Below are 21,893 nucleotides of genomic sequence, written 5' to 3'. Positions count from 1 at the left end.
AGTTCGTATAGCTTTCGGGAGGAGGAGCTGGTGACGAGAGACTCCATCCGTTGGATTTCCGCCTGCCGCACAGCTTTTAAAGGCCCGGGGGGGGGGGAGGTCATGGTTGCAGGCAGTTCCCTCAGGTGTTGCCATCCAAGTCGCCTGGGTAGACCAGCCAGCCAGCGAGCCCTGGCTCCCCGCCGCCCGCCCCGCCTCCTCCTCCGCGAGTACCTTCACCTCTACTGAGCCGGACTGTATCGGACCGTCTCCAGGCAACGGGAGAAGGCGCGTCACTTCCTGAGCAGCTGCTGCCAAGAGGCTGGCCCCAGCAGGCAGGCAGGCTGGCAGCTTGGCGGAGCAGAGCCGCTCAACAGTTTAGCAAACTCTCCCTCCGTCCCCTCCTCTAGCGGCATCAGCTCAGCAGTCAGCTCCGTAGGAAAGGACTTTTCTTTGCAAAGACCAAAGAGTGTAAAGCAGGAGAGGCCGTCGAGTATTTTTGTTTCTTCGCTTCGCGTGTTTATTCTATTATAATATATTGTGACGAATCGCAAAATTAAACAAAGAGTAGACTGGGGAGGCCAGGACTTCACGCGCAAAAAGAGAGAGGCGATCTCTCAACGAGAAGATCTACATAAGAGCCGCCGGCGCGCATACACCGCAAATCCCCAGCGCTACTTCTCCGTGGTGTGTGTGTGTTTTTCTTTTCCCTGCAAGAGGGTGAGAGGATCATATACCACAGAAGACCCTCGAAGCTCCTTTTATCTACAGAAGGAGTAGGAAGATCCGTGACTTCTCCTGCCGCGCTGGAGCGTTTCGGAACCAGCCCAGATCGCGCCCGCTCTACGTAAAAAGTGGCGAAAACTCGGCAAGAAGATTCGGAGAGACCGCGAAGTTCTGAGTCTTCCCTCGGCGACTCCGAGAAGGAGGAGAACGGAAGGGATTTCTCCTCTCCTCTTCCTCTCCTTCCCCTATCTCTATGGCTGTCCTTCCCTCCGGCTCTCCCCTCTGGCCAAGGAGGGTGAAAAGAGCGGAGTTGCCCCATTCGAAACCGGAGCCTCTTCCCGTCTAAGCTCCGGCAGCAGCTCCCGAGTTTGCCCTCCGATGTCCTGACACTTCCCTCCTCCCCCTCCCATTAGCGAGCGCCTTCCACTGGCTGCCCAAGACCTGTCGCTTGGGGAGGGGGGGCCATGAGCGCGGATCTGGATCGCATGTCTCTGGGATCGTGCTCTTCCGCAGCCTCGTCTTCCCAGTCCAACACCTTCGGCGGCGCGGCGGCTGGGGGCCAGCTAGGGCCCGCGGCGGCGGCCGGAGCTGGAATCCGCCTGCTGTCGGCCAACGTGAGGAAACTTCATGGGGCGCTGAACCTGCTCCTGAACGAGGCGGAGAAGGAGCAGTTTATCCACTGCTTGAACGTCTATCATTGCCGGAGGAACGTCTTCGATCTGGTGCAGACCCTCAAAGTCCTCCTAGACGGCCCCGAGAAGAGGCAGCTCCTGCCCATGTTGCGCCTGGTCATCCCTCGCTCGGACCAGCTGCTCTTCGACCAGTACACCTCCGAGGGGCTCTACTTGAAGGCGGATTTCTTGCCTGCCAACAGCTCCGGCAGCGCGGGCCTCGACTGCGCTGGATCTGCACGGACCCTGCCGACGCCAGCCCCGGTCACCCGCTCCCCGTCTCCCACTCAGACTGGCCACTTCTGGCCCCCCGCTCTCGCCTCGCGGAGGTCACTGCAGGATTTCAGCACCACACTCGACGGGACAGTTCCCCTGGGGGCCTCCGGCTTGGAGGAACTCCGCGGGGAGATCAGGCAAGTGATCCTCAGGAGGAACAAGGCCCAGGAAGGGTTAGGATTCAGCATCCGAGGGGGCTCTGAGCACGGAGTCGGGATCTATGTCTCCCTGGTGGAACCAGGCTCCCTGGCTGAGAAGGAAGGCCTCCGGGTGGGAGACCAGATCCTGAAAGTCAACGACAAGCCCTTGGACAAGGTGACCCACGCTGAAGCCGTCAAGGTAAGGTGGGACACAAGACAGGCTGACAGGGTGGTGGTATCTAGGACTGTCATTTACAGCCTCTGCCTTTGCTGGTCCAAGTCACTTCCAGTAATTGTAGTACTTTGCTTGAGGTGTCTAGGTGGTTGATAGAGGCAGGGTGGTCTAGTGGTTAGGGCACATGGCAGCTCTCCTCCAACCTGATGTACTCCAGATGTTGTTGGACTACAGGGGCTGACACAAGGGAAATGGTGCAAGCTTTTTTTCTTCTGCTCAAGAGGATAGGACCCAAATCAATAGATTCAAATTACAAGAAAGGAGATACTGACTAAATACTAGGAATTTTTTCCTGACATTAAGAGCTGCTGGACAGTGGAATGGGCTGCTCCTGAAGGTGGTGAATTTCCTTCACTGGGTTTTCAAACAGGTTGGATGGTCATTTGTCAATTATTATTTAGCTATGATTCCTGCATTCCAGGGGGTTGAACTAGATGACCCTTGGGGTCCCTTCCAACTCTTCCAACTCCAACAGCATGGCCAGGAAAGTTGAAGTAGTTCAGCCTTCACTAGGGTGATTTCCTCCAGATGGTTTGGACTAAACTTCCATCACCCGGGAGTAATGTGAGTTGTAGTCCAAAGTGAAGACTAATTAGGGGATTATATCAAGAAACTTACACAATCCTGATCACTGATAGAGATGCCTTCCATCTCTTCAAAGGAGCCCAGTTCCACCAGGCAGACACAGGTGTGCCAATGCAAACATGGGCAGGAGTTGGGGGCTTCAACCAGTCACATGGTTGCAGCCTGGCATAGCTTTCAGAGTTGTTGCAATCAAATAGAAAGCTATTAATCATGGAAGTTGATAGAACAGAGGTAACCCCGCTATAGGTCACCCTAATTTCCTTGAAGGAAGGTTAGGATATAACAATGTGTGTTTGCAATGTAAATAGTAGCTAGGGGAATGAGTGAATGAGTAAATAGTAGCTAGGGTGTGGAGGGGGTCTCTTCCTTTGCTGCCACAGTCCTTATAAAAGTCCTCTCTCTGAAGCTGCTATTTTTAGCTACTGAGCTTAATTCAAGGTTTTATTACGGGGGCATAAAGCCCTATCCAGCTTAAGACCAGGATATCTGAGAAGCCACCTCTTCCCTACATCTCATCCCTGTCCTTTAGTCTTATGCGTAGAGATCTGTTGATGGTGCTGCATACCCCAAAGTGCCATGGCTCACTAAAGTAGAATCCGCTTTGCATGCAGAAGGTCTCAGGTACAATCTCCAGTATCTTCAAGTAGGATTGCGAGCAATCCTGGAGAGCCATTGCCAGTCTGTGCATACAATTCCATGCTAGATGGACCAATGGTCTTGTAAGACAGCTTCCTGTGTTCCTGTGTATCCCTGTGGGTAAAGCATACTGTTACCTGAGCATATGTTTTTAGCATTGTGTCACCAGTTCTCTGGCATTCTCTTCTGTTAGATTGCCACATTTTGGACATTTGTTTAATAATCTTTCATTTTCTCCCAAGCCTTCCAAAATTAGGCTTGTTGTTTGTTTGTTTGTTTGTTTGCTTGCTTGCTTGGTTTTTGAACCTGCCCTTTACCATAAGGTCCCAGGGTGAGTTACAACCTAATTTACAGTTATAAAACCATGACAATTATAAAAACAATTTAAACTATCTCTAGTGGAACAGAGACATATAAATTCAACAAAAAGGGTGGATCTCACAAAATGAAATAAGCTGCACTTCTTCAGTTCCGTATTCATCTTTTTATGTTTTCATATTCTTCTATGATCCATTTTATTTTTAAAAATAGTTTCTGCACTTCACTTTTTATGCTGATTTATTGTTTCCTTGTGCTGTATTTTGTGCTTTCATATTTTATTGCTACGTGGAGGTCCCCCCCCCTTAGAGATCTGAAAGCTGCTTTGTGGAGCAAGTTACTTTAAGGCAGAGGATTCCTTTTTATGAATGAATGAATTTCAGTTTCAATGAATGCTTCCATTGGCACCAATGAAAACTTTCATTGAAATATGAATATTGGCTCTGGAGAGGTTATTTTTTAATCAGAGTATGGCAAGGAGAGAATTAAAGCCCCCTTCCCATTCACCCTTGGGCTGTTTAGACATTGACTGAATACCTGCTCCCATTTACTCTGCATCCAGTGCTGTCCCACCACTGGTTTGGGATGAACAACATTAGCTACAATACATATCTATCCTGCCCTTTTCTTATGAAATGCTTCATTCTGATGCATTCCCCCTGCCCACCAAATTGACTTTGATATGAACTGAGAAAAGTAACAACCTCACTGCATTTTGAGCCAATAATGTGTGCACAGCTTTTCCTATACCTGCTGTTAACGTTATAAGAATAAAAAAGCTAATGCAATTCTAGGCTTAATCAGGTGAACTGTAGTGTACAAATCAAGGGAAGTAATAGTACTGCTCTATTATGCCTTGGTCAGAACCCATCTGCAGTACTGTGTCCAGTTCTGGGTGCCACAGTTTAAAAAGGATATTCACAAGCTGGAACATGTGCAGAGGAGAGCGACCAAGATGATAAAGAGTGGTGAAAACCAAGCCTTATGAGGAACATTTGAGGAAGCTGGGTATGATGTGTAGCCTGGAAAAGAGGAGACTGAGAGATGTTACAATAGCCATCAACTATCTGAAGTATTTCCATATGGATGATGGAGCAAGCTTGTTTTCTGCTGTTCCATTGGGTAGCATCCAATGGATTCAAATTACAAGGAAGTAGATTCTGACTAAACATTAGGAAGAATATTCTGATGATAAGACCTGTTTGACTGGGGGACAGATTCCCTCAGAAAATGATGGACTTTCCTTCATTGGAGGTTTTTAAACATCCATCACTGGGTGGCCAGGGATTCTTTAGTTATGTTTCCTGCACTGTATGGGGGTTGGACTAGATGACCATTGTGTCCTTACCAACTCTCTAATAATAGTAATAATAATAATAATAATAATAATAATAATAATAATAATAATAATTCTACCCCGCCCATCTGCCTGGGTTTCCCCAGTCACTCTGGGCAGCTTCCAACAAAAGATTAAAAATACAGTGTACCTCGGGTTAAGAACTTAATTCGTTCTGGAGGTCCGTTCTTAACCTGAAACTGTTCTTAACCTGAAGCACCACTTTAGCCAATGGGGCCTCCTGCTGCTACCACACGATTTCTGTTCTCATCCTGAAGCAAAGTTCTTAACCCGAGGTACTATTTCTGGGTTAGCGGAGTCTGTAACCTGAAGCATCTGTAACCCGAGGTACCCTGTACATTAAAACATAAGTCATTAAAAACTTCCCTAAACAAGGCTGCCTTCAGATGTCTTCTAAATATCAGATAGTTGTTTATTTGACATCTGATGGGAGGGCATTCCACAGGGGGGGATTTATGTGAATCTATAATATACAGAATACATGACAATAATCTAGGGGTTGTCCAGTAACAACAGTAGTTGCTCCAGGTACATCCCCATCATCTGAGTGAAGAAGGCAGTGCCAGCTGGTGTCATAGGCAAATAACTTGTGCCAATTGGCAGGGTGATCCATCTCCTTCCCTTTCTCCTTATTCCATCTACCCCCACCCCCTTATGTCCCCCTATGCCGCATGAAGATTTTCCAAACCCTAAAAATCCTCAAAAATTGCCTAGTTATTAATCTCATAATTAGTGCATAATCATAATCATAGGCTGCAAATAAATTCTCTTATTAATATTCCCACAAAGTATACCATTGTTCAGCACAATAATCTTTCCTTCTGTTGATGTTTGGTAATGTGTGCTGATGCTTATTCAGCCCAAATGGTACCTGCCCACAGACAAGAGAGGTATCAGCAGGTTTGGAGCAACTCCCACCTTTGCAGAAGTTCAAACCATCTTTCGTTGAGATGAGACCTAAAGGGAAGATCCAAAACAGATGAATGAGAATTGAGTGCTTTCAGTGGTAATGGAATTCTCTGTTATCATTGTTTGCGGGTAATAGAGACGGAAAATCAGCTGGAAGGGGGAGTGGAGGAGGGCAAGCTTGCTGACTGGAACTTGATTTTGCAACATTTTATTGCACTGGAGTCTGGTCACAGGTGACACATCCTAGTTTGCTGCTTGAGGCAAAATGGGAAGTGCCCCCTCTGGCCTGTGGCAGCCACCACACTACCTACATCACCTGCCCCACTGCTAGCAGAGAAGTGGATTTCAGGTGAGAGCTCACTGGCTTCTGGTGAGATCTCACACGTTCCACAAGATCTCACATAATTTCAGTGAATTCTTGTTGGCAATGGGTGAGATCTTGCCAAAATTTATGTCAGTGCCAGTGCCACTTCTCCATCATGGTGGAGCAGGTGAAGTGCCAGCCTAATGGCGTTGTAGGCCCTGAGTCTGGTCCATTAGACCATTCGAATGAATGGGGCAGTGCCCCACCAAACTCAGTCTGCTCTCAGCCAGCACCTGCCTACCTTCTTACTTACAACCAGCCCAGGGAATGGACCTGGCCATCAGATTTCTCTCTTTAGTCTCAGTTCTTTCCTTGCAGAACTCAGCAGGAAGAAGGATGGGAAGGAAATTAGAATGGGTTGCCTCCAACTGTTGTTGTCTCTGGCTCTGCCTATTGTTGGCTTCCCTGTCTTCTGCCTTACCAACCTTAATGAGCACAAGCCGCAATTGTGAAGCATAAGAACTCAGAAAAAAATGCCAAGATTCAGTTATAAAAAGCTTTTTCACTTATTCAATAAGTATCCTAAACAAAACAACAATCCTAGTATGTTTGTTATTTCAGTTAGGGAGGTGATGACAGAATGGTCCTTCTAAAAAGTGGAAGAATGTTTCTTCTGTAATCAAAACTGAGTTCTTTCTGTGCTGCCCCAAATCCAGACAGAGGCAAGTTTCAAAATATTCTGGAATGGAGCACGAGCTATCTAGGACTTCTTATGTTCAAGATCCCACTGAAATGAGCAGCAGTTTGGTGACAGCTCATTTGAGCTTAGGAGTAAGGTAAAGGGACCCCTGACCATTAGGTCCAGTCGCGGACAACTCTGGGGTTGCGGAGCTCATCTCGCTTTATTGGCCGAGGGAGCTGGTGGACAGCTTCTGGGTCATGTGGCCAGCATGACTAAGCCGCTTCTGGCGAACCAGAGCAGCGCACGGAAACGCCGTTTACCTTATCCGCCGGAGCGGTACCTATTTATCTACTTGCACTTTGACGTGCTTTCGAACTACTAGGTTGGCAGGAGAAGGGACCGAGCAAAGGGAGCTCACCCTGTCGCAGGGATTCGAACGACCAACCTTCTGATCGGCAAGCCCTAGGCTCTGTGGTTTAACCCACAGCACCACCTGCGTCCCCGAACTTAGGAGTGGGAGGGTGCAATTTGCTCAGGAGAAGCTCCTATTGGCTTGGGTGCATATTTGTACATTTTTGCTTGTGTACAATGCATATTTTGCATATTTGTATATTTGGTGGAGGGCTATGGCCCAGTGGTAGGGCATCTGCTTTGCATACAGAAAGTCATTGTTCAATCCCCAGCATCTCCACGTACAATTGAAGATGTTCCCTGGCTGCAAACCTGGAGAGCCACAGCCAGTCAGTTCAGATAATACTGAGCTAGATGGACCAGTGGTCTGTCTTCCTTTGTTCCGGTCTTTTTGTCATGCTGAAGAAACAGGCTGCTTCTGGTCAGGAATGATGAACTGTTACCCTGCAGACCAGGTTCTCACAAATAGACATGCACCAAGAGTCTTTTTTGTTCCCAGAACACCCACCGATCTTGCCTGAAGTACAATTGTAGCATCTTTGGCAGTGAAGGGGAAAGAGTAAGACATCAGAACCACCTATAAACAGCAGTTTGAGAAATGCTGCAAGGGAAGTTTGAGAGATGGCAAAATGGGTCTCTGTTGCTGCTTCTGCTTTCTGCTCTTATGATCTGGTACATCAGTGAAACATGACAAAGAAGTATATTGAGATGCCACTCAGCTTGCAAAAGCTAGCTCCTTTTCATACATTCTCTCCTTTCTTAACAGGTTTCAGCCTGTGTATAACAATCTACCAGTCTCCTAGTCTTTTTCAATGTGCCAACAACATAGATGTCATGCCCAGCCTTGTCCTCTGAGCAGGACACCCAATTCCTGAGGACGCACTACACCTCTTTTAGACTGAAGACTTGAAGCAGCAGGCAGGGTCTCCTGTCATCAGCCTTGACAATCCTGAGAGTACAAGGTGAGGCTCGCCAAGGCTGACTCCAGGGAATTTCCTTGAGGCCCGGGGGCCTTGGGATAGGGTCCAGTTTACCAGTGAATGAAGCCTGAGTGGAGTCCAAGAGAGACAGAGCCACCCCCCCCAAAAAAAACCCTAAGAGGACAGGTGCCTAAAGATTCTGGCCCAGGCCCACGCCCATGATGAATTGCATGCACAAGAGGCCCAAACCTCTGTGTGACTCTGAAGAAAAGGCAGTGGCAGACCTACACTTTGGGGCCCCGGAGCTTGAACTTTTATGGGGTCCCCTTCACAATCAGCAACAAGGTCTAGGTAATCACTGTTATCTTCTTCAACACGTTTATTTGCAACAACCTTTTAAAACATCTGTGATACTGACTCTCAAACGTTGGGATTGTTGAAATATATACAACAAAAAAATCAAACAATTTGAGTCATGCAACTCAATTGGGTCAACTGGACCCGGTTTTTAAAAAAGCAATGTGGTTCTGGGGCCCCTCTGGGATTTGGGTCCCTTAAGCTTAAGCTTCAATGGTTTCATACTTCTCAAGCAAAGGGTCTCTCAGAACACCATTCAGCACTGACAGCTGGCATTAGGCATTACCTCAGAGATAGGCTGTATCAGTCTTTGCTGGAATAACGCAGGTCTATAGGCCCCTGGTACAAGATACCATAACTTAGCTGATGCTAACCCTTGGGCTGTTACCTTCTGTCATTGCCTATGGCAGGGCTGTAACTACGGTGTGGCGGGGGGGGGGGAGCTGGGGTTTTTTTGCCCTGGGTGAAGCTTCCAGGGGGACACCATTGAGGCTCCGTGTGGGTGTGGGTATGTGTGCCAAATCCAGGTGAAATAAAGCCTAATTTTGCCCCTAGCCTATAGATCACCTTTTAGGGACTCAGACTGATTACTGATGCCTGGTTCTGGTTTGTCTATGACTTTACATGCATAACTTACCCTGCTTCAGTTTGGCAATCTCATAGGTGATGCTTTAACTTCCCTGGGCACTATAAGCTACCCCACAAACTGAACTTGCTGCAGCAACAATAAAAGAGATGACCTTTCATTACAATAGCCAGCATTTATCACTTTGGTAAATGTTGGACAAAAGTAGCTTAGGTATACTGATGTCAGAAGGATTCTTTTGTGCCAACAAGCTGGAAGGGGGGAAAGTGCAAGGGAAGGATTCTGTTCCACATCATGCACTTCAGCTTACTTGATTCTAAAGTGATAATGATTCTATTTGCTATCCCTCCAAATGTGATGTTAATGCTTGACTGATTAGCATTTATATAAAATACTTGGAGAACCTGATAAGAACATGGCTAAGCATATGCTGGTGCTCAGTATTCTTGCTATATAATTGAATCTGCTTAGTAATTAGAAATGAAAAAAAAATAATACTGTGATTTCCTGTACCTTGTTCTGCTTTCCAAGAAATAATTTTGAAGATCTATATACCACATTCATGGTGTAGCTTATAACAGATTGTGATAATATAAAGAGCCCCCAAACTCACTCTCTCACACAGACTCACACATATTCGTGCGTATATACACACCCAACAGCCTTGGGGCTCATCCAGACTTCTGCTGGATCCTCAAAACCCAACCTTTAGCATTCAAGCAAAGCAAATATCAATTGGGTTTTTCCTAGATTGATGTTTGCTAAAGCTAAAGAGTGAGTTTTCTCCAGGAAAAGAGCAGGGTAAACTCAAAACCACTTGGACCTGTGCTTTCTTGGCATGGGACAAGCAGAAGTATGGATGAGTCCAAATCAGCATTTGGAGCCACCGGTTATTTCAGGCAGGAAGAAGGAAACTGCTCCTTCCTCTTGATCAATGGATTTGGCCAGGCTAATCTGCCCTTTGCCATTTTTCTTGGGAGCTGGGGGATGCAGCCTCACAGTGACCCTTTATCTCCTGGATGATGGCAGAGGCCAGTGCCTGCTGCCCTTCATTTTAACAGGGACTGGGAATTAGCAGGTTCTGAAATTGTCAACTGTTCAGTGGGAGAATGGAGGCCCTGGCTATTCCTGGCTATCACTGGCTCTCCTGTCAGAACATTTCTGACCATTTCACCCCATTGTACAACCAGGCTGAATCTACGCACATATAAAAACCATTCTGAAAATGCTTTTTTTTAAAAAAACACCACACAAACACATTGAATTTTTCATAAGGATCACCATCCCCATCTAGTGTCACATTGTATATTGCACTTAGAACACACTTAAAACGTTTTATTTGCAGCTGTATAGCTGAGTCCACAGTCTAAAGGCATGCCTTTTAGAACGTCTCTTGCTGGTTGAATCAAAATGATTTACATGGGATGCTACTAACAGCCTGGAAAGAAACTCACTCCATTTTTGATTGAATATGATTTCCTGTAGAAAACCCTGATGGTTTCTTTTTGAAGACTTAAAAGCCAAGTAAAATTATTGCACTGGGGTGTGTGTGTGTGTTCTGCAGCTAGCAGAGAAAGAATTGCAGTGGGGTGGATGATAGTGGCTGATAGTTAGAAGTACAGCTTGGGAAGAATGCATATTAGTTCATTAAGATGCACAGCTCAACTCAGAGCAGCAGTAAAGAAAGGCTGGTCCATTAGGATGAATGGAGCACTGCCCCAACAACCTCAGCCTGCTCCCAGACAGCCCTCGTCTGCCTGCCTTCTTGCAATGAGCCCAGTGTGTGTGTGTCGGCTTCCTCTTTCATAGTCTCAGTGTCTCCCTTTGTAGAGCTTTGCAGGGAGGAGGGAGGTGGGAACAAAACCAGAATTAGCTTTCCCTGCCAGTCATTGGCTCATGCTCCACCTTATCCCATGGGCCTGACACTGTCTATCTAGCAAAGCTTTGTCCTCTCTGATTCACAGTGGGTTTTGGGCAGAGAAAGGTCTTTCCTATCACCTTGATGCATGGTGTGACAGAACAGGAATGTTTTTATTTCTCTCCCATCCCCAGGGTGTGGCAGTGGTTGTTCAATCATTTTCCTAGGTGCTATTTACATTGCAACACACACACACACACCCAACACAGACACTAATTGCATTCTTGCAATGTTAATATCATGTCCTGCCTGGACTCCTTTTCTCTGTTCCTTCCCAGCCCTTGCAATGGGCCCTCTTAGCAATGGCATATTGCTGCCATGTTCAGAGAAGCTAGGAATGTGCAAAAGTGTTCTGAGCAGCTGCCTTAAGGACCTCCTGCCTTCCAATTCTCAGAATTGTCTACACTGACTGGCAGTGGCTCTGCAGGATTTCAGGCAGGGTTCACTCCCCAGTCTTACCACTCTTACCTGGAGACGACAGGCACTGTCTGGAAATGGCAGGGATTGAACCTGGGACCTTCTGCATGCAAAGCAGATGCTCTACCACTGAGCCATAGCCCTCGTCTAACTTCTCAGAGGTGTATGATTGGCCACTGGAGAAAACAAGATGCTGGGGTAGATGTGCCTTGTCAGCTTTCCCAGCAGGGCTGGCCCATCCACAAAGGCAGGGGGAAGCAGCCGCCTCAAGGTGGTGAAAGCCTCTGACGTGGCACCCCTGTGGGTGTTCCACCACCAGCAGTGCTGGCGTTTGTGCCAGTTTCCAGTGAGATCTTGCCAAAATCCTGCAAGATTCCATATGAGAGAACTTGTGAAACAAGATCAGCGGAGGAGGCAGCAGGCGACACAGAGGCAGTGGTGCCAGTGGAAGTGGCAGGGCAGGTGTTGAAGCACTTTCTATCTTGCCCCAAGAGTGGCAAACAGGATGTGCCACCCCTGCTTAACAGGGTTGTTTTTAAGCTATGATAAATTTATAAAGCAGTAAGAAGATCAGAGCAATGGTCCACCTAGTCCAGCTTATTGTTCTCATAGTGGCCAGGTAGTAGGGCTGCCATACGTCTAGGTTTCCTCCAGACACGTATTGTTTTCAGGGTCACAATTTCTGTCCGGGCAGATTTTTTAAATTGGGCAGAAAGTCTGGGTTTCTTTTCTTGGCTTTGCTTGTTTGTGTGTGCCTGCACACGATTCAGATATACTGCCCACCCACCCCAAACTGGAAGCCCAGGCAGTGATTTGACCCCTTTCATCCTCTGTGGCATGCACACTTCCCCCCCTTGCCCCGCACAATCTTATTTTCTGGATGTGCATCTGGGTCACCGGTGCGCTTGGTGCCCATTGTGTTGGAGTGAGCGGGTGCACGAGAGAGAGGATGAGTGAGCTGCTCAGTCTCCAGTGTGTGGGGCTGGGTGGTGAGTAAAGAGAGTGGCCGGGCACTGGCAGTGCCAGATTTACGTATAAGCTAACCAGGCTATAGCTTAGGGCCCCACTCTCTTGGGGGCCCCAAAAAAATTTAAAGGGGAAAAAAACCCTGGATGTACATTTCCAAGATAAAAGATAACAAACAAATAAAATAAAACCTACATACAGCAATAGTATGTATTAATAATTATTTCACTATTAATATACTTCATCTTAATTGTATTTCACTAGATAGATAATTTATTACGGTCGGAGACCAGCTTATAAAACACTCTTGGGGGTACAATCCCAGAAGGAAAACAAACATTTAAAACAATGTACAACAATAAATTTAAAATTTATAAATGCAATAAGCGTGCATTTCACTATTAATATACTTCTTAATTGTATTTCAGTTCAGCAATTACCTTGATAAAATACATATTTTGTTATGTGCAAATGGCTTTAGATACCTATTAGGTCCAGAAATTACCATATAGCATATATTCAACACAAAAACTAGTGACAATTTGTTGTTGACGAAGGACAGCTGGACATATAAAGGGCCCCATTACCTTCAGTAGCTTAGGGCCTCATCAAACCTAAATCCGGCCCTGGGCGCTGGCGTGCTCGTGTGCGTGTGTGTGGATGGCTGGCGGTCCGTTTCCCTGCCTTGACAACGATGCGGGCGGGCAGCTGGTGGGGTCTCTTTTCCCTCTGGCAGCCCAGAGCTTGCACTGTCCCGATTGCGGCGAGCCAAAGTCATGCGTGCTCATGACTGGCGCCATCATCCATTACAGGAGGGCTGCAGAGAAGCTGAGGGTGTGAGGGGGCTGGTAAGCGGCGACGGCTGACTGGCATGGGGCGGGTTGGTGGGGTGAGGAAATGAACTGAAAAGTCAAATGGCAAGTTCTAACTCTTAACTGAAACACTCTGGAGGAAGGCGAGGGGGCTTTGCGTGGCCTGTGGGTGCGCGTTTCTGCTGCCTGCTCCCCCCACCCGCCGTTCCACCTCCCCCGCTTCCTCTTTCTGGGTAGCTGGGTGACTACTTGGGAGAGGGTGCTGATAGGGAGGGGGCGCAGATCCTGAAAGTGGAATGGTAAGGAGGGATGTCGTCACTGTGGCTTCTGATTGGCTGCTCAACTCCCCTGGGCACTTGGGTCTCTGTTCTTGCAACACTTTCGGGCGCTTAGGCGTGAGAACGTGAAGTTGCAGGCCGGGTTTGGAGGCACTGCGGGCGGTAATCTGCCCATTCCCCGCCTTTCTCAAACAGGATTTGAGCGAGAGTCCGCTTGATGGGGCTGGTGGCAGTTGCCATGGAGGTTAGAGAGAGGTGCTGTTGTTGGGTCTACTCTGGTCGGGTGGGTGCCAGGTTGTGGAATGTGATGGGGGAATGGGGGTAAGGACGCCGCTGGTGAAAGGGGGAAGGAGGGAGGTATTGTATGGCCAGGTAAGTTTGGAGTCCTGAGGGGCAGACGCTGCAGAACGTAGGGGAGAAGGCAGATGCAACAGCATGTGGTTGTCATTTGGAAAACCCGTTGAATTGGGTTGTGGGCTAAACCACTACAAATGGGGAAGGTGATTTTTGGGTAAGCTTCCTGGACACACACACATACACAGACAGCATAAAGGTAAAGGGACCCCTGGCCATTAGGTCCAGTCATGACTGACTCTGGGGTTGCGATGCTTTATTGGCCAAGGGAGCCGGCGTATAGCTTCCGGGTCATGTGGCCAGCATGACTAAGCCGCTTCTGGCGAACCAGAGCAGAGCGCGGAAACTCCGTTTACCTTCTCGCTGGAGCGGTACCTATTTATCGACTTGCACTTGACGTGCTTTCGAACTGCTAGGTTGGCAGCAGCAGGGACGGAGCAACAGGAGCTCACCCCATCGCGGGGTTTCGAACCGCCAACCTTCTGATCGGCAAGTCCTAGGCTCTGTGGTTTAACCCACAGCGCCACCCGCGTCCTACACAGACAGCATACTAATGTTCAAAATAAAATAAATATTCTTGCAGCCTCACAGTTTCTCCCGCCCTCGCTGACCCAGAGAGTTTGTAAGCTAGTTAACCTTTTCTATTTGGTGCTCCATGTGAAGTGTAATAATTGTTGTTGCTGTTACTAATGCTAATTGTATATTTAGTCCAACTTTCCTCCCAGGGAGCTCAAGGCGTCCAATGTGGTACTCACCCATTTCATGCGGACAACAACCCTGTGAGGTGGGTTAGGTCTCCCAGGGATATCTGTGCTCTTTTGCTCTTCAAAATATGGCAACCCTACCAGGCAAGTGCTTCCAGGAAGCACACAAGGAGGACCTGAGTGGAGCAGCAACTCTCCCCACTTGTGACTCCCAGCAACTGGTATTCAGAGGCATATTGCCTCCCAACAGTGGAGGTGAAGCACAGCTGTCATGTCTAGCACCATGAAGGATGGTTTTTGATGATTTCCCCCTTCTGCTCAAATTGAGTTATACAAAAATCCCTGTGGAAACAATATCTGTATTGATGTGAGATTAATTACGGGCTTGCTGTGGGGTGTGTGTGTCCGTGTGCACGTGCTCTAATTCATTTTTCATAAACTTGAGACTTCCATTCTCCCCCCTAAACACCTGCAAGAATAAACAAACCCAGACTTTGTGGTATCTTGGCATTTGCAGTGACGAGGTGTCATAGACTCTCAAGTTTACGTTTAATCTCTGTGCTCTTAAAAAGAGGGACAAAACTGGCCTAAATCAGTCCGCTTCAGTAGTTCTTGTGTGGCAGGACACTGAAGGGCTGATCAAGTCAATACAGAGCCAGTCAATACAGTTTTCCAGGGACTTTTGAAATTTCAGCAGGCGCTGCCCATATATTTCCAGGCTGCTTTTTGCAACACTAAAGGGCAAAATGTGCTATTAAAAAAACAACAACCCAAAGATGAATAACACCAAACAAAAAAACCCCCAAACCAAACCAAGGCTGAATAACACCCTTGATGCTGGATTCTGTGCTTGGATTCTGCAATCACAGAATTATTTACATTGTTCCTGATGTTTATTCATGAGTGCTGTTACTTGCGCCTGCCATATCCATTTCATTATTGCACATTCTGCTGCCTAATCCTCCATTCTCCACCTATCTTCCTCCTGAGAATAGGCAATCAGATCCATCCTCAATGTTTGTGTGACATGACACCCCACAGGAATAAGCAGGGCGAATTCGATGTGGCAGTTGTCTTCTAAAATCTGCTGGCAGATTCCCATCGATCTATGAAGTTACGCCTCAATAAATGAAAAGGCAGTTTCACCTGCTGTGAGATTTACACTGCAGGGATTAAGCGCAGAAGCATGTTTGAGTCAATACCAAATAAATATTTGTGATGTTTGGAGGGGGTGGCCTTGGTTTTAGGGTGGACAGATATATTAAAAATGAGACCCAATATTTATAACAAGGTAAATATTTAGAATACATAGTCCAAATGGGTTGTAAGGATAGGTCTTTTTAAAAAGTTTGCCACGTCTCCCTCCCTCCTTCAGTAATTCTTTGGAAGTAGCTCCAAAGTGTTCACTGAGAGTGAGGGTAGTAGAGATCCAACAGCATTTGCCCTCACTCACAGTTGCCTTTGTTTTCACTTTGTGATGTCATTATGATGTCAAATCTGATTGACTGTGCAGCATTGCAATAGCAGTTTCACTATAGCTCTTTTCGGGGACACAACAAGTACTACCATTAGCTCTACCTTCATTACCATGCAGCTGTTCTTGACTTCCCAATGTCAGGGCAAACACCTGCAGTGAGAAGCCTGCTTCTGTAGGATTCCCACACGTAGATCTAGATCACACAGAGATGCTGCACAAGAGTAGCAGTCTTTCTACTAGAGATACTTGCTCTGGGTATGTGGGAAACCAGAAGGAAACTAGAGCATTGGGGCTAAAGACTTGGTCCCACAACTCCTTTGTACTTGTAGTGACCCTTCGCAGCAGTAACAACTGAATTAGGGCTTAAGTGATTCTTGATTGGCTGGGATTGTCTATATGACAGAAGGTCCAGGAATTTGGGGGGGGGGGTAGATGCAGCAGAGAAGTGAATCAATCACAAAAATTAATGGCATTGTCAGGGTCTATTTTGCCCAACATATTAAATACAATTGCATTGTAAAATAGAAATGGCCCAAGGATTAACATGTTCAAACAGGGAGACAATTTCTTTAATACGAAAACCATAAATAAACACAGCAAGAGATTTTTTTTTTTTTTTTTAGTTCTTCCCTTTTCAGGGAAGTTTTTAAGTTGTGAGTGTCCAGTAAATGACAGCTCTGAAGCTTCCTGCTTAGTATCATGCTGTTGGAGGTTACAGGGGGCATTCCATAAATCTCAAGGGAGACTGTAGCTCAGAGGCAGCACACCTGCTTTGCATGCAGAATGTCCTGGTTCAGTCCCTGCCATCTCCAGACAGTGCTGGCAGAGATTCATGACTGAAAACCTGGAGAGCCTCTGCCCAGTGTGTAGCAGCTGTGGAAAAGGGAGATTCCATGCCAAGGGTCGTTAGGAATAGAACTGAAAATAACTGCTGAAAATAAAACTGCTTATATCATAACACCATTTTACAAATCCATAGTGTGACTGCATTTGAAGCACTGTCTACACTTCTAGTTGCCTCACTTGAAAAGTGTATTGTAGATTTGGAAAAGGTCCAGGAAAGGGCAACCAAAATGCTCAAGGGAATGGAGGAACTCCTTGATGAGGAAAGGTTGTGACATTTGTGACTTTTTAGATAAAGGCAAGTAAGAAGTGGTATGGTAGAAATTTATAAAATTATGCATGACAGATATTCACATCAATCTTGGCTAACCACCTAAAAAAAATCCTGCACAAATGAATAGCCCCAGACCAGACTGGCTTTGTCACTGGTCGCAAAATAACAGACCCCATTAGGAAACTACTGATTCTGATCAAACACAGCAAGGCAACTAAACTCCACTGATGATTATGTCCCTAGACATCTTCAAAGCCTTTGGCTGCTTAGAATGGCAATACCTACTAGCAGTATAACCAACATTAGATTTGGTCCCAACTTTTTACAAACCCTCAAAACTACTCCCAAGCCTCAGCAAAATGAAGGACTAACAGTATGGACTCTAATACCATAGCTATCCAAAGAGGCACAAAACAAGGGTGCCCACTGCCTGTCTTCATCCTGACTCTGGAACCCCCAGCAATCCAAATCCAGGCATCCACAGACATCAAAGGAATCCAACTTTTCTGGATATCAGTCGTACAGGAAATATGCAAAATAACTAAGCAAGTATTAGAAGTCACCCCAGAACTGGCCTTACTAAACATCTTACAAGATAATAATGCCCACTCACATTAGAGAGCTCATAATCCACCTTCTCTCAGCAGCCAGAAGCCTCATAGTCAGATGCTGGAGAGACCTGTCAGGAGTAAACATGGACCAATGGTACCAAATAGTATGGGAAACAGCCTTACTAGAAAAATTAACCAATAAACTGAAACTAATACAGGGACAAATAGAAGATGCCTTCACCCCACTATGGTTCCGCTTCATCACATACACAGCCCAACAACATAACAAGAATCCACCGACAGCATACACATCAATCTGGCTAATCTGATCCAAAAATCCACTCCCTCACACACTCACACACATAAACAAATCTCACTACAGCCAACCAAAGACAACCAACCAAACCCTAGGCCACTCCACCAAGGAAATATAACAAGCGAACAGAAAGAGAACCCACACAAGTGACACTGACACAAAACTCCACACATATACTAAATCAGGGGTCCCCAAACTAAGGTCCGCGGGCTGGATAAGGCCCGAGGGACTTGTTTATCCGTCCCGTGGCGACCCCCACCACCTGCTGCTGCCGCCTGCTCTTACCGGCACTGCACTGCACAGCTGCCCACTTTGGAGGAGCACTGGAAATAGCCTGTGCACATGCACAAGCGTTATTTCCAGTGCACATCCGGGTCGGAGGAGGCCCGTGCACATGCACAGAAGCTATTTCTGGTACTCCTCCAACCCTGAAGTGCACCGGAAATAGCATGTGCGCACGCATATGGGCACGCACTCGCCCGCCGTGCGATCGGCGCTGGAGACACCAGCCCAAGGTGTGGTAAGTTTGCTGACCCCTGCACTAAGCAGAAAAATAGAAGCATTACCACCCCACCCCACTCACCATCCCCCATCCCCCCTTTCCCCCTCTTTTTTCCCGAACCTAATACTGCATTCAACACTAATGTCTCGCAACAAATGAAACTGATCTGTAGAAAACGCAACTTGAAAAAAAGAGACAATGCGTGTATTTTTGTAAATTAAGAAATCTTTAATAAAATTATTTTTTTAAAAAAAAATCATGGATGGCATGAAGAAAGGGGAACTACCTCTGTTTGAAACCCCTGAGATATAATAATCCAACCTCTTTAAAAGTCTCCCGTGGAGGAGAGCCCACCACCTCCTGAGACAGTACATTCTGTTAGAATGAAACTAGTTATTCAACAAATGTTTTCTGCCAGGAATTCTTCGGCTGTGATTCCTGTGTTGCAAGGGGTGGACAAGATGACCCACGGGGGTCACTGATTCTATGTTCCTGAATGCTTTCTAACCCACTTTTTTTTTTGCAGTATAATCCCAAAGCAGGCGAGAATTTAGTAGAAGCGTATTGCACAAGCTCAGTGTGACAATAAAATATAACTGCAGCAGCAACAGAGAAAAGTGTTATGTGTACACATAAAATGCTGCAAAAATAATAATAATAATAATAATCGTGATGTGATTGTTCAGCATATTTTTCATTAGAATCCTCTTGTGTGTGGTCTCCTTTGAATGCATGTGCTGTAAAATAAAATGGTAAAGCTGGACATACAGCTTTGAATCACGATTGCTTTTTATGAATGAGGTCTGATGTCCAATCCCTAACATCCCCAGGTAGGGCTGGGAACTACCCCTGTTTGAAACCCCCTAGAGCCCCTGCCACCAGCTTCGTAGACCAATAATTTGCCTCCTTTGTTCATGCCAGGGCCAGGGGCTTAGCAAGGGGGGTGCATTAGATGCAGTCCTCCCCGGGTGTCCCCACTGAGGGGGGTGACAAAATGGTGGGTGGCACTTACCACAGGGGCTGCAGCACACCTGAGCCACATGTCTCTCCTGGGAGTGACGAGGTGGCTTAGGCACCCGCAGGCTCCGTGGTGCCCCAAACAGTCTGCCCATTGCTTCCCCCTCAGCTGTAGGGTGGCTGAGTGGGAGAAGAAGAAGAGTTTGGATTTGATATCCCGCTTTATCACTACCCTAAGGAGTCTCATAGTGGCTAACAATCTCCTTTCCCTTCCTTCCCCACAACAAACACTCTGTGAGGTGAGTGAGGCTGAGAGACTTCAGAGAATTGTGACTGGCCCAAGGTCACCCAGCAGCTGCATGTGGAGGAGCGGGGAATCGAACCCAGTTCACCAGATTACAAGTCCACCACTCTGAACCACTATACCACACTGGCAGGCAGACTCCTTGGAGGCCCTGTGGTGCCCCTGTGGGTGGCTGGCCCTGCCCCCGGGCGCAGGGCATGCATGCTGCCCCAGGCTCCTGAGCAGCTTGCTCCGCCGGTGGCCAGGGCTGGTCCATGTTGAGCCAGGAGCTGGGAACAGGGCGACCTAATACATTTTAGCACCTGACGTGAACCACAAAATGCCGAGGGTGGGTGAAGATCTACACCTGGAGCAAGAAGGGAATAAAGATCTACATAGTGAACAAGCTGTGGAGGAGAGAAGATCCACATCAGGAGCAAAGGGGAATCAAATCTACTTGATGTTTGAACTGGGAATCAAAGACCATTGTGGTGGGCAGGAGAAGGGGTCCACTCTGAACGACACCAGGTGGGTGCAGAATCCAGGAGACCCCAAAGGGCAGCCCTTACCATTTCCCCCCTAAGTGTGGGAGGAGAGCAACAGTGCCTCCTAATTGCTGGGATGGTTGGGAACCACACGCTCTTGGAGACAAGGTCAAAGGAAAGATTGTGATGAGGCTGCTGGCTTCCCCAGGTTATGAAGGTTGATACTTGGAACTGGGAAGAGTGCTGGGGAACTTCATGTCCTGGGGCCAATTCTGGCCCTCCTGGCCTCTCTCTGGCCCTCAGCACTCTTCCCAGGTGATAACTTTCCTGAGCTCCATGCAACACCATCCCTGCTTTGCATACTCTTGAGATGGTTTGCTTAGCTAGAATAGGTCCTTGTACTCTGGTTGTACTTCTTGCTTCTCTGGCTAGAGGACAAAGAGGGGTGAGAGAGTGTGTGTACAACCTAGCCCACTGTACAAACAGTAAGAGTCACATTTATAGCTCTGCCCACTTTTGCCTCTGGATCTACTCACCCCTGGCATGTGGCCAGGGGTTGCCCAGTAGCGAATGCAGCCCTCTGAAACACCCACCCCTCCAATCTAAAGAGCACTTGCCCCTGCTAGTCTGCCAAGGATAAATAAAACACTACACTTTGGAACTCCTTGCTTATAGACATCTGTCAGGAGCCTTCACTGTACTTTCGGCACCTCTAAAACATTTTTGTTTCAACAAATATGTGTAATGTTGATGTCTTCAGTTTATTTCTGATTTTATTTATTTTTTCTGAATATTTTTAAATTGTTGTGTGTGTTTTTCAGATACTTAGGTTGTTTTATTCTCTTCTTAAACTGCTTTGAGGTTTTTTTTCAACCATCAAGTCTAATTGCACCACTGTCCCCAACATAAGGTCTACACTGTACACCCCAAGGCATGTGCGAGAGAGAAGGATCATTGTTCACGAAGGGTTGTTGGTCTCTAATGCACAGTTTGAGCTTGGAGCAGTAGTTGCCAATTGTTGCCAGACACTTCTCTAAGTATAGAATGCTCAGTGGTTAAAATTGGCAGCAATCAGTTCTTTGCCTGATGAATAAAACCGATCATTCTGGTGGCCCACAGGGGTAAAAGTGATGCTGCCCCATTCTCTTAAGTAGCACATCTTGCTGGCGTGAAGTCTTTACATGCTTATTGCTTACATGCTTGCATGCTTGCCAAGCATCAAGTGGCATGTGAAAGACATAGTCCATATGCTGGTTTAACACACCACTGCTCTGATCTGATGAATGCAGCATCTCATACTGCAGGCTATGGAGGTAAGAAAGCCTAGGTTGTTCCAGTCATTCATTCTGACAGGTGGGCGGATAATAAATACCTTGAGCTCTATGTTCCTGGAGTCTTTTAAAAACTTTTCACAGGCTGCTTAGCTTTTCGTCAAAAAAGGCAGATGTTTTTGCTTGTTATGTCTCTTTTAAGTGCTGCTTGTTTTGGCTCATTGTAACATCCTTCCTTCTACAAATTGAGATGAGCTGAAATATATGTGAATCGGGTGGTTCCCCCCTCCCCTCCAGCTTTATCCCCTAAATATTCATTCTTTCTCAATTTCAGTCTCTGGTTCTGAAAACAATACTGTCATATATTTTCCCTCCACCTAAAAGCTTGCCTTA

The 21,893-nt window shown here is 46.8% G+C and overlaps 1 protein-coding gene across 5 annotated transcripts in view; it reads left to right on the top strand.

The window, feature by feature from the left end:
* The first annotated feature begins 257 nt into the window (after positions 1-257).
* The window catches only part of WHRN (whirlin), a 115,982-nt gene continuing 94,346 nt past the window's right edge, over positions 258-21,893 (top strand). For 2 of the 5 annotated variants that reach the window (XM_083597256.1, XM_083597254.1), the window contains exon 1: positions 258-1,991. In XM_083597256.1, coding sequence (XP_083453382.1) covers positions 1,170-1,991 — 822 coding nt within the window. In that variant the 5' untranslated portion in view covers positions 258-1,169. The remainder of the gene's footprint in view (positions 1,992-21,893) is intronic. The other 3 variants (XM_083597252.1, XM_083597255.1, XM_083597253.1) reach the window with 3 other exon arrangements.

Source organism: Podarcis filfolensis, assembly GCF_964270895.1.
Source record: "Podarcis filfolensis genome assembly, chromosome: Z".
NCBI classification, from domain to species: Eukaryota; Metazoa; Chordata; class Lepidosauria; order Squamata; family Lacertidae; genus Podarcis; species Podarcis filfolensis.
This window is presented reverse-complemented; position numbering and strand designations above follow the sequence as displayed.